Source organism: Chiloscyllium plagiosum, unplaced genomic scaffold (assembly GCF_037043375.1).
Source record: "Chiloscyllium plagiosum isolate Xiang-an unplaced genomic scaffold, Cpla_swu_hap1 HiC_scaffold_6, whole genome shotgun sequence".
NCBI classification, from domain to species: Eukaryota; Metazoa; Chordata; class Chondrichthyes; order Orectolobiformes; family Hemiscylliidae; genus Chiloscyllium; species Chiloscyllium plagiosum.
Window position 1 is genome coordinate 31,129,813 of NW_028270144.1, and position 12,565 is coordinate 31,142,377.

The 12,565-nt window shown below is 39.1% G+C and overlaps 1 protein-coding gene across 2 annotated transcripts; it reads left to right on the forward strand.

Moving 5' to 3' along the window:
- Positions 1 to 4,598: 4,598 nt before the first annotated feature.
- Positions 4,599 to 12,237, forward strand: cln5 (CLN5 lysosomal BMP synthase). Of its 2 annotated transcripts, none has more exons than XM_043691401.2 (4): positions 4,599 to 4,768; positions 7,648 to 7,822; positions 9,083 to 9,308; positions 10,997 to 12,237. In XM_043691401.2, the coding sequence occupies exons 1-4, from the start codon at positions 4,662 to 4,664 to the stop codon at positions 11,500 to 11,502; spliced, it is 1,014 nt and encodes a 337-aa protein (XP_043547336.2). In that variant the 5' UTR covers positions 4,599 to 4,661; the 3' UTR covers positions 11,503 to 12,237. The 2 variants fall into 2 exon arrangements, with proteins under 2 accessions (XP_043547336.2, XP_043547339.2); XM_043691404.2 differs by having other exon boundaries at positions 4,626 to 4,768; positions 7,713 to 7,822.
- The last annotated feature ends 328 nt before the right edge of the window (positions 12,238 to 12,565 follow it).

The window sequence follows — 12,565 nt, forward strand, 5'->3', positions numbered from 1 at the left end:
ACACTAGTCCTTAACATTGTAAATTCCAATTCTTCAAAAAAGTAATATTGTTAGTGGTCTTAGTATTCAGAAAATAGGATCTATATCTTAATTTCAAGTGTAAATCGCTAAAATTAGAGTTGCGAATCAGATTTGTACTTTACTTCTGGTCCAGCACGCTAAGAATTACAGAAGATTCATAAATCCCATAGTCATCCAAGATCAATTATTGTAGCATAAAAATAGCCAAGTGATTAAACCTCTCAAAAGTATTTCCAAAATAGTACTGGGTGATATCTGTTGGAAGATCTCATTTGTGACAAAATTGAGAGGCCATTCTCATCTCTGTTATAAAACCATATAATTAAATAAACCAGCTCAGTAGGCTTTAAATTCAAAAGGATGAATGAGACATCCTGGGAATTTCCATATCCAGGTTGAGTGTGACTTGAATGTTAAGCCGAAATATCTCTTTAATATACCATTGACTGAAGCAAACGTGTTACGCAGTCCTATAATTTGCATTTGTTAGTGTTCAAATTAAAGAAATGATGATACTGGACGCAATAATTTTGTGATTGCTATAATTCTGAACACTGAATGATACTAATTCTCGCAACCACACCATGTATCTATGCAGAGTTTGTGTGAATGTGAATTTGTAGAGCTCATTTAGTCTTCTTTTAATTTTTGACTCTTCCAATTTAAAAGAAACCAACAGCAAAGCTTTAGTCTTAAACAAGAAAATTCATTACACAGCTGAAAGCAAAGTGTGATGATACTATGGCTTTAAGAGGTGTGTTTTGTCCTTTTTTTTTATGAAGAGAGGTTGAGATAGATGTGCTGAGTGGTCTGTTCCAAGCCAATAAAGTAAACAGCTTGTGAGGCCTTGGGTTTTTTTAAAAGTTGGAACAACGGAAACAGCCTGAATAGGTGGAGTCAGATTCCCACAGAACCAGAGTTTTAGTTTAATTTTCTGCAGTTGTTGGGGTTTTGAAGTTAGCTGTGGAAGTGGCTTCATCTCTCTCTGTTATAGCAAAAAGCTGGAGTTCTGTCTCTCTCTGCCAGAATTTTCTCCTTATGTTCTTTTCTTCTGGAGAAACATTACATGTGAGATCATCTATTATACTGAATTTGCATTTGCCAAGGGTGTGTTTATGGACTGTTACTACATTGGAACAGTTGCTATTTATAGTAGTTAAATATACTATAACTCTATTGGACAACTTAACAGAACTAAAGTTATACCAATTCTTTTTTTTTTGTTTGCATTTTAACTGTATAATAAGAATAAAGTGCGTTTTGTTTAAGGCAGAGTAGTGTACCTAATTGAATTACAGCATGTTACACTTATCTTAAAAAAAAAAATCGGGTCTAGGCTATCTCCTTGATATATTTGAAGAGGGTTTTTTCTGGTCCATAACAAAAGTTATACAGTTATTCGGTTCAAATACAGATACATAAATTAAAGGAGGCATCGATATTAACAGACTTCTGTAGATGAGTCTGTGTTGTTGTAGGCTTGGATTGTTTGAAGTTTTTTTTTCTGAGCTGAAAGGGTTGAAAACTTGATGTAAAGATTCAGCAGCAGCAATGGCTTCCAATAGCCGAATAATTCGAGGCTTCTGGCACAGATGGACTGAACAAAACAGGTATACAGCAGATGGGAACAATACAGAGGTATACAGCAGATGGAAAAAGAATTTCACTTTTACCTCAGTGTAGTTTCTGGTTAATTACAGCAGTCCTTTGTCTGGTTTGCCTTCTTCTGTCTTCCTGTGAGGCATTCTTCCTCTCTGGTGTCTCTCAGAGTTCTTCTTGGTGTTCTGCTCACACCCTATTTCTGTCACCTGACCAGGTACAATGTAATAATAAACATAATTTAATAGTTGTTAGACACTCAGGCAAGGCTTCTTAATAAGACCCAGGCAAGTCACATTTGAACATGATCAAATATGGACATTGGAATCCCCTACCTAGGATACACTTTATGCCCTTGCGTTTATGTCTCTTCCAATTAGTGTTCAATACTGAAGGTGATTCTTTAGTTGAGGGTCTGAAGTGGGGGAGGTAGATTATAATCAGGAGGTTTCCTTGCCAATATGATGGTATGAAACTTCATATGGTCTCTAGAGGATTTCCTAGATAATTCTGCTGTATACCTGTGTATTGTCACCTCTGGGAGAAAGTGAGGTCTGCAGATGCTGGAGATCAAAGTTGAAACTTTATTGCTGGAACAGCACAGCAGGTCAGGCAGCATCCAAGGAACAGGAGATTCGACGTTTCGGGCACAGGCCCTTCTTCAGGAATTCCTGAAGAAGGGCCTGTGCCCGAAACGTCGAATCTCCTGTTCCCTGGATGCTGCCTGACCTGCTGTGCTGTTCCAGCAATAAAGTTTCAACTATTGTCACCTCTGATGAGTCTGTTCTGTCAGTTGGACAGAACATAGCCAGTGATGGAGGTGCCTGGGAAATTGTCTGTATATCTGATACTAGAAGTATGACTAGGTCAAGCTGTTACTTATCTATGGGACAGCTTTCCCAATTTTGGCAAAGCCCCAGATGCTGGTAGGGAGAGATTTACAGGGTCAATAAAGTTGGGTTTGCCATTGCTGTATCCAGTGCGTGTGTTGATGTTGGGTAGTCTGTCTGCTTTTATTCCTTCAGGACTTGATAGCAGCTTGATACAACTGTGGGGCTTCAGGCCTTCTCAGAGCATAGTTAAGACTTGGTTAAGAGTGATCAGGAATCCTGGAATGGGATCCCCATTGCCATTTCTAAAGGCCTCTTAAGTCAACATGGTTCAGTAAAATCTTGCCCTTGGCATTTAAAAGAAATAGAAAAACTGTAATACATGAAAAATGCCATGGAGGTTTCAATCAAGTTACATGTTGTTGCCCTTAAAGAGCATTCTAGTTCATTTGGCCTCATTTTGGGGGGATTGGCTAGGGCACAGTGGCTTTGTTTCTGCTCCACTGTGTTGAAATCTATCTGGTTTGATGTGGTAAAGGCTTCAGGGAGAGCCCAGCAAGGGAAGTCTGGCCTGAGAAAACCTGGGTAGATAAATGGGATTTGCCATGGTTGGCTCAGCTCTTACACTAATCAGAATATTGCGCTATTATTTGTCATCCTCCATTTATAATTTGTAAATACATTGGCTAATATACAGAAATAACATTGTTGCCCATATCTCTACCGAGTACTTCCAGTATTTTAGCTTATTGTACAAATTTTTACCAGTCCCAAAATTTAGCCATTGTACATATTTCTGAGTTGTACAATTGACAATTGTAATGTATTAAGACTCCATCCTATCTATTTTTATATTGACTCATTATAATTTAGTACAAATTATTCTATCTGCACCAGAGAAACACTCCACTATCTCATAAAATTGCATAGAATCTCACTCCACATGGACAGGCTATTTGGCCCATCTGACCAATGGTGGTGCTTAGGCTCCAAGGTGTGCAGGCCTTCTCCCAGTTTACTTTATTAATATGTCAACAGGCCCTGAAATTCTTTTCTCTATCATGGATCTTTCTAGTCTTCCTCAAAATATTTCTTCTATTCACCTCAACTACACTCTCACTTAGATTTGAGAAGTTTTTCCTGAGTTGGACTGGGGTGTTTATTGGTAATATTATGCTCCTGGCCTCTACTTGGAAGCATTTTCTCAAGGTCTACCTTAGCAAACATTTTTATAATTTTAGTGTCATTTACTGTGCCACTGTTTCTGTTCTCTTACATTACATTTAATGCTTTCCCTTTTGTTCAAACGTGGTTCGTGGGTGCCTCTGGCTGGGCCAACATTTAGTACCCATCCCTATCTGACCTGGAGATGTAGCGGCGGGGGGACGGGGGGACGGGGGGGGGTTGCAGGCATCAGGGAGGATGGTGGGATAATGAAGCTGCCCTCCTGAACTGCTGCAGTTCCAAGGATGTAGGAATAGCTACAGAGCTGTTAGGGAATTTCAGCATTTTGATCCCACAGCAGTGAAGAAACAATTGATACATCTCCAATTCAGGAGGGTATATGGCTTGGAGGGGAATTTGCAGGTGGTGGTGGTGGTCCCATTATCTTCTGCCCTTGTCCTTCTTGACAGGAATGGTCCTGGGTTGAGAAGGTATCAAGGAGTCTTGCAGAGGGAACGCAAACCTCAGAAAAACACCCGCAGCCCATCAAGTAATATTCGAGGCCTCCATATATTCAAGAATGAAATTCAGAAGCAAAAAGGCACATTGTAAGTATATTGAATATAAAGGAGCAAATAGAAATGGTCATTTGAACGAAAAGAGCAGTAGAACCTATTGTCTTTCCACGTTCGTTTCACATTTGCAGTTGTTCATTTGTTTTAAATCTGAAAATTAGGTCATGATTTGGAGCTGCCGGTGTTGCACTGGGGTGGACAAAGTTAAAAATCACACAACACCAGCTTATAGTCTAACAGGTTTATTTGGAGGCACTAGCTTCCGAATCGCTGCTGCTTCATGGATATGTAGCTCTCTGTTTACCAAGGCGGATACTGCTGCACAGACAGTTCAGATTCTGTTCAGCAAGTCTCGGGGACAAACCTCGAGTGATTCATGTGACTAGGAAACAGGAACCAGCATCATTCTGTGCAAGGCTGCGGTGAGTGAGTGTGTTTTGGACCGGGTTAGCTGAACTCCGGCCTTTGGAGGATGGCAGTCAATTTGTGGAGTTTGGCCTGGATTTGGCTGGCTTTGCAACACACCCCGAGCGCTGCAGCCGGGGGAATGAGAGAACAGACATGGCCAGTGCCGTACAGGTCGGTACAGCCCCACGGTATCAGCAGAATGCGGAAGTGATACCCCCCCAGGGCAGTAGAAATGCATTGAAAATGAGGTTCAGGTTTGGGAAATTAAACGCTAGTAAAGTACTGTCATTGCTTCTTTCGTGTAACCTGTACTTTTGACGAAGCAATAGTGCTGCAACTTGAATTATGAAACTCTAACTTTTTTTTATTTTCGTGACAAAAAAGGTATTATTTAGTGTCAGTTCAGTTCAACTGGAAAGCACCCAGGCGTTTTGTCAAACAGTACTTGAGGTTTGGAACAGCTGGCAAAATGCTTGGTCGGTCTTAAGGGCCGTCCTAAAGTAGGAAAGAGAGAATACTGAGATAGCACTAGGAAGTGTCAATAGGAAATACTGGCAGCATCCAAGGGAGAGAGGAATACGGGTGATTTGAGGTCGCTCATTTTGCCTGGTCTGAGTACTCATGTTTACTGTTAATTTCAGAATTCCAGCAGCTGCAGTACCTTGACTTTACAACGCAACCGTTTATTTCCATTTAAAGAGGAAAGATTTAACTTAAATGAGAGCTGACTAGGTGCACTGCTGGAAACAAAATCGAGATTGTGGTGAAGGTGAATTGGTGTGACTGGCACAAAGTGCAATGTAAAAGTCACAATTTAAAATGTAACATTATCCCAGAGTGTAGGTATATTATCATACAATTTGTTTTTTTTTGTCTGGTGTGTCCAATCTTATCAAGAAACACCAGATGTAATGGTAATAGTTTATTTACCAGTATGCTTTGTAATGGTATTTTTACTAAGTCTTTGCTTCTGAAGAAACAGTAACTGTTCAAATGGACAAAATTCCTTTGTCTACTCTATTCTTTTGCTATTGATTGTGAATAGACTGTGGTCAGGAAGAGACAATAATTGTGTCATTTGGTTCTGAGATAAGTTTTGAGCTTCCATTCATTCCATCACCACATCCCACCTCTTTAACTCCTGCCTTGGTCCCCACAGTGACGATCTCAGCACCCTGAGGGTCACTGAATCTGAAACGATGAATCTGATTTCTCTCTAGAGATGCTGTCAGACCTGCTGAGCCTTTCCAGGAATTTTTTTTATTCCAGCATCCTCCTGCATTGTATCCTGTGTAAATGTAAGGTCCTCCAAACTCTGGTACCCACGTCTGACCACACAAAGATCTGTTGCCCTATTGCCCCCTTGCTCACTGACCCACAGTGGCGATGGGACAAGCAATTTGTTGATTTTAAAGTATTTACCCAGGTTTTCAAATCCCTCCATGGTGTCATCCCTTTCCATCTCTGTAATTTCTTCCAGCCACAAAGTGGTGAGATACCTGCTTGTTTCTATTTCAAACCTGTCAGGAGAGCTTTCCAGAGCTTGGGCATTCAGTAGATTAGATTAGATTCCTTACAGTGTGGAAACATGCCTTTCGGCCCAATAAGTCCACACCGACCCTCCAAAGAGTAACCCACCCAGACCATTTCCCTCTGACTGATGCACTTAATGGGCAATTTAGCAGAGCCAATTCACCTAACCTGCACATCTCTGGACTGTGGGAGGAAACCGGAGCACCCAGAGGAAACCCACGCAGACACTGGGAGAACGTGCAAACTTCACACGGTCGCCCGAGGCTGGAATCAAACCTGGGACCCTGGCGTTGTGAGGCAGCATGCTAACAACTGAGTCACCGGGCCGCCCCAATTTGAAGACATGTCACCAATAATGGGACGATTGAAATTGGAGATGTGCTGCAGTAATTCTGGCTGTTGTGCAATCCCAGCTTTAATTGCTGCACCATTGTTAGTTGTTCCATCAATTGTGCAGACCTTAAGTTTTGAAATATCCTCCATACGCCTCTTTGACTAAGCTTTGCATTATCTTGATATCTCTGTGGCTCTGTCACATTTTGTTTTATAATGCTCCAATGAAGTCTCTTAGGCCGGTTTCATTGTGTAAAAGGCACGATGTAAATGCAAGTTGTTGTTGTTTTCCACATGTTTAGTATATTGCATAGTCCAGTGACACTTTCAAGGAAAAATCCATTTCGATTGTGTTTTCCTGAGACAAGAGGGAAACTCAGACAGAAGAGAAAGGAATAACTTAAATAGGACAAGGAACAACTGCTGCTACTGCCTAGGATTCACATCCAATTCAAGTTGCTCCAAGGGTTTTATAAGACTTAAAAGCCTATTGGTTCTCAACGAATTACTCAGACAGAGGCTTGCCAAATTTATACTTATTTTTGAAGGTATTGTCACATGAATTGTTTTCAACCGTCACATCATCACATAGCTCACCTCTTCCAATCTCCAGTAATGTTTTTAGTAATAAATTGCAAACAAATGAGTTTTCATACCTTCTTTTTGCTCACAACAATGTCAGAGAGATTTGTAGGATCTCCAAGACTATTTTGGAGAGTTGGCAACCTTATTTAGGTCATGAGATTCTCCATGTAGGGTGAGCATCAGCTGCTGCTTCCTGTTAAATTACGAGTGTGGACTTTTCAATATTTTCCCTTACGATTGTACTCGATATTTTCTAATCAACATGTTCAGAGGTGTTATGACAAATCTCTGGAGCAGTTGGGACTTGAACCTAGGCATCCTGGCTCAGAGGACCAGTGCTGCAACAGCCCCTAAATTATTCTATTTTTTGAAATTTAACCTATTTTTCTAATCACCTTGTTCAGAGATGTTATTATATACCTCTGGAGCAGGTGGGACTTGAACACAGGTCCCTTGGTCCGGGGGTAGGGACAGTACTACTGTCCAAACGAGTCCCTAAATTGATCTTGCATAAACTTGTGAAATGATTTCACTTTGCACAACTTTCTGTTTTTGGCCTGAGGTTTAGTGCTGTACTCAGTTGCTTGTTGACCTTTCAGACGATTTGATCATCGACCTAAGCCTGATCCTTTCTGCCAGCCCATGTACCCATTCTGCCCTACAGGCTCTCCTGATGGGGAGATTCCTCAGATGAAAGATCAGGACATTATCGAGGTTTATCGGCTTCAGACCCCTGTCTGGGAGTTCAAATACGGAGATCTACTTGGACATTTTGTGAGTATTTACATAATTTTTAGTTTTTAATAAAGAAAATAAATTGAGTGGTTTTCTTTTGTACTGACCTAACAGATATAGTCCACATGATTCCACAGGGTAATGTAGTACAGATTTTTAGTTGTCAGATCAAGGACAACTTTTATCTTGTCATTCCAATACGATTATGGCAATACATTATCATCCAAAAATGGTCAGATTACTATATTACTCCTGCACTACCGTCGGTGAGCTGAATGACAATAAGTCATTCGATTGTACTTGGTGAAATCTGCAAAACATATTCACTATTACTCCAGTATCTGTCTAAACACTTATTATTTTTAGTTCCCACAAATTACAAGAAAAAACATAATCATGGCAGGAATATAGGCTGCAACTTTTAAACATGGTATTTCCCAAATTATTTCTTTATTCAAACGGTCAGTGTCATTGGTGTGTATGCGAAGTGTTAAGGAGAGTATGGTGGAGACATACTTGTGGTTTAACTGATGGTTATCCATCTTACAATTTGTAATAGAGCTTTGGTCACCTGTCCAAGGTGATTTCTGCTGTTGTAATTGATAATAGCCACCCTGTTGAATCACAGCTGCGGATGGGCCTTTTTGTTTTTGTAACACTTTATCCACAAACTTTAAATAAATGACAAAAATGAGCTGAGAAACTGGAGGGCAAAATGAGGTGCAGATTAACCCCTTCATACGTTTTTAAAATTTGAAGTTGTAATGTTATGAGACAAAAATAGATATTGCTGGAAAAGCTCAGCAGGTCTGGAGCATCTGTGGAGTGAAATCCGAGTTAACATGTCTGGTTGATTGAGTCTTCCTTAGAAATTCTGAGGAAGGCTCATTCGACTAGAGTCATTAACTATGATTTCTCTCCACAGCTGCCAGAACTGATAAGCTTTTCCAGTAGTTTCTTTTTTTTGTCTGATTTACAGCATCCACAGTTCTTTTTGATTTTTATTTTGTAACGTTATGATATGCTTAATGAGGTATAAGCTCTGACTAATGTAGGACATGTAACAAGCACTTGAATGGAATGTTCATTCCTACTTTGTGGTATAGCCTTTCTTTATCATTTTGAATTAGTGTTCTAATTTGCAACCACAAATAAATTAGTTTTCTGCAGAATTCCCATCCCAGATGACTTTTCATAATATACTTTTAAATAAGCTATCAAGGGAATGTTCAAAATAGGTAAGAGTACAGGCAATTAATATTTGAGATTCACATTAGTGATGGGTAATTTTTTTTGCAGCATATCATGCATGATGCAATTGGTTTCCGGAGCATGCTGACAGGCAAAAACTATACAATGGAGTGGTATGAACTCTTTCAGCTTGGGAATTGCACCTTCCCACATCTTCGACCTGGAATTGAAGCTCCTTTCTGGTGCAATCAGGGAGCAGCCTGTTTCTATGAGGGAATAGATGATTTACACTGGAAAGAAAATGGTTCTTTGGTAAAAGTATCTGAAATAACTGGTAAGTTTGTTGACTAGCAAACTGTAATATACAAATAGCAATTGGCTGTTCACATGGTTACTGTAATTAACCTACAGCTAAAAGAATTAACATGATTAAAGGAAGTAATTTAGTGGAAGTTCAGTGGTAAAGGTAAAATGAATGTGCAAGGTAAAAGCAATTTAAGAACAAGAAAGTGTCTCAGTACGTAAAATAACTACATAATTCAGTTGAAACTGCAGGATCCAACAGTTGAACTCTCTCGAAATGAGATGTTGAGTTAAATCTGTTAGGGCAAAAGTGCAATTTGAAACAGACACTTCTGTGACACACCATGGCAGAATGCATATTGTGAAGTGTCCAGTTCATTGACATTCATACTGAACTCCACATTTTGCTACCAATTTCTGCTGGTATTGAGGAATAGTAAATGAAGGGAATTTAACCCAGAAGTGTATGAAATTCAGGTTCTTTCCTCATTCTTTGAATTTTGTGGAGGCTCCAACAATGTAAATAGACTTTGTGACAAAACTGATTTTCAGCTCACAAGAAAACTAGACAATGTGTTGCTGGAAAAGCGCAGCAGGTCAGGCAGCATCCAAGGAGCAGGAGAATCGACGTTTCGGGCATGAGCCCTTCTTCAGGGCTCATGCCCGAAACGTCGATTCTCCTGCTCCTTCGATGCTGCCTGACCTGCTGCGCTTTTCCAGCAACACATTTTCAGCATCCAATCTCCTCACTTTCTCCTTGTTTTCTTGTGAGAAGAGACACAGATGTGGTGCCTGGACGAGACCTGAAAGGCACAGCTGGATTATGGCAAGAATCTTATACTTTTGGCACTTCCACCATTCTTCAAATGAGATTTGGGCATTTGCAAGAGGAGTTAATTTTTGATTCTGTGGATGCTACTTGAAATCACTTGGAAAGATTGATTGATTGTTGAGAACATTGTGTACTAAGTTGGAGCTTTACGCTCTAAATTAAGCTGCTGACAATGGGCCAGTCTGCGATTTTTCTGTTGTCTGTGGCTTGTCGAATATTGAGAACACCAATAGAGTAGCAGCAGGGCACTGATAATGCAGAAACTTGATAAAATGGTATTATGCACGTGGTGTTAAAATCAGTTGTCACTGAAGCTTAGCATGTAGCCTCTGCAAAGCTATTACTGATACATCTGCATTTTACAGTAGACACTAATGCTCAACTTTAAATTGGTAATTCTATTTCTGTATATTGAATACTTGAAGAATCAGCTGTACCAGTGATAGTACACCGCAGCAAGATTACATATGTACAATTCTGTTTGGCACTCAGCTATAGGAATCCTGTGGAAAATGACCAACTTTACACCAAATTATTTGCTTGATTATTTGAGTAAATCATGTATCCTATTATTTGTTTAAACTCTGATCTTGTAATTTCATACCCTATTAAACCTTTTTTTGATTTAGATTTCTCTCTGGCATTCACAGATCATTAAATAAAATAAACAATGAATTGAGGATGCTGGAAATCTGAATCAAAAACAAAGTATTGTAGAAAGACAGTAGGTCTGGCAGCATCTGTGGAGAGAAAAACAAAGTTAATATTGAGTCCAATGAACCTTTGTGTTCTCTCTACAGATGCTGCAGATCTACTGTTTTGTCAGCACTCTCAATTATTAAGTAGCTTGTTTTAGTATCATATAATTCTTATTTGTTTGTCTTTAGGTGACATATTCAACAAACTAGCCCAGTGGGTGAAGGAGGATAACAGAACTGGTATATATTATGAGACATGGACTGTTCAAACTGATCCTTCTCCAAACGCTACAGTGTGGTTCAAATCTTACGATTGTTCAGCATTTGTTCTGAGAACCTACCAGACTCTGTTTGAATTAGGTGCTGTCTTTAAGAGCCCTATACAAACTAACTATACTAGAATATTTCTTTACAGTGGTGAGCCAACCTATCTTGGAAATGACACAACCATATTTGGGTTGCAATGTAACAAGACTTTAGGAAAAGAAATTACTTCCTTTTATTTTCTTTTTAGACCACCACATTCAGTGAAGGAACTGATACTAAGTCTGTTAGAAATAGTCAATAAGGTTGTACTGGAGAAAACCTTTTATCTTTATTTCAATTTTGAGTATTGGTACTTGCCAATTAAAAAACCCTATGTTAAAATAACCTATGAAGAAATACCTCTGCCATCGAAATCAACAGGTGCTTAGCAACATGTGCAGAAGGAAAACAACTGTTGAAATGTAAGCTTTGGCACTATTTTTGTGTATCAATCCTTTTGTATCTTACTGTGTACAAAGTTAATGCTATTTAATATTTTTGTTCTTTCCCTTGTGCAATAGTATACAGTAGAAAACAATTCTGCATCAGAGCTGCAGAACAAGGTATAACAACAACATTGTTTACAATTATTAACCAAGTTATTCCATCCCCTCCCCACTTGTGAAATAGAATCCCAGAAAACAGTAGCTAAGGCTTTAGATATCACACATCCCAGAATGATTAACTCCATCAAGTGGAGCTCTATTTGTGACTGGGATTACAATTCATAGAATTACTTTAAAATGTGCTGGTTAAATACACCATTTCATAGAGATGTACAGCACAGAAACAGACTCTTCGGTCCAACTTCTGAGCTTTGGGTCAGAAAAGGGAAGAAGAGGAATGCTGTTGTAACCAATAGTGTAGAGTGAATGATGGACGACTGAAAATAGTGGATTTCAGAACAATTTAATTGTACACTTTGCTGGGTTCTAATGATCTAGCATTCAGCTTCAATTCCCAACTAAAGTTGCAACTTTTTTACATTGGCTCAAGGTTTAGAATGTGATCCACAACAAATGTGCACTGTTAATTTGGCTTAATGAACTTTTGACTTGTATTGGACATGTTTATATGTACTGAGATATTTACATTCCTTCTGAAATTATACAGAGTTTACTTTACCAATTTACATTATTTAAGCTTCAAAAGTTGACTTTAGTTACTCAAGTAGTAAGTCTTCCACATCACTAAGTTGCTAATGCTATTAGAGTTAACGTCTTTCTATATCTAAATATGGCAGCGTCCTTTAATGGCTAAAGAATTTTTTTCATTGCAAGTACTTCACCTGTGATCTGCCAATTCATTGCTTGTCTTCCTTGTACCATAGAAATATTTTACAACAACTTCCAGTCAGTCACTTGTAGAGTTGCACTTTCCAGCTACAGTTATTCTAAGAAGTTTGATGAGAGTGAAGGAGCTGGCTTTACTGCTGCTTTTGCCTAATTCCAA

Coding starts and splice junctions, on each gene's coding strand:
- cln5 (XM_043691401.2), top strand. CDS start 4,662: ATGGCAGTCAATTTGTGGAGTTTGGCCTGGATTTGGCTGGCTTTGCAA. Junction 4,769..7,647: donor ACATGGCCAGTGCCGTACAG/GTCGGTACAGCC, acceptor TTGACCTTTCAG/ACGATTTGATCATCGACCTA. Junction 7,823..9,082: donor GAGATCTACTTGGACATTTT/GTGAGTATTTAC, acceptor TTTTTTTTGCAG/CATATCATGCATGATGCAAT.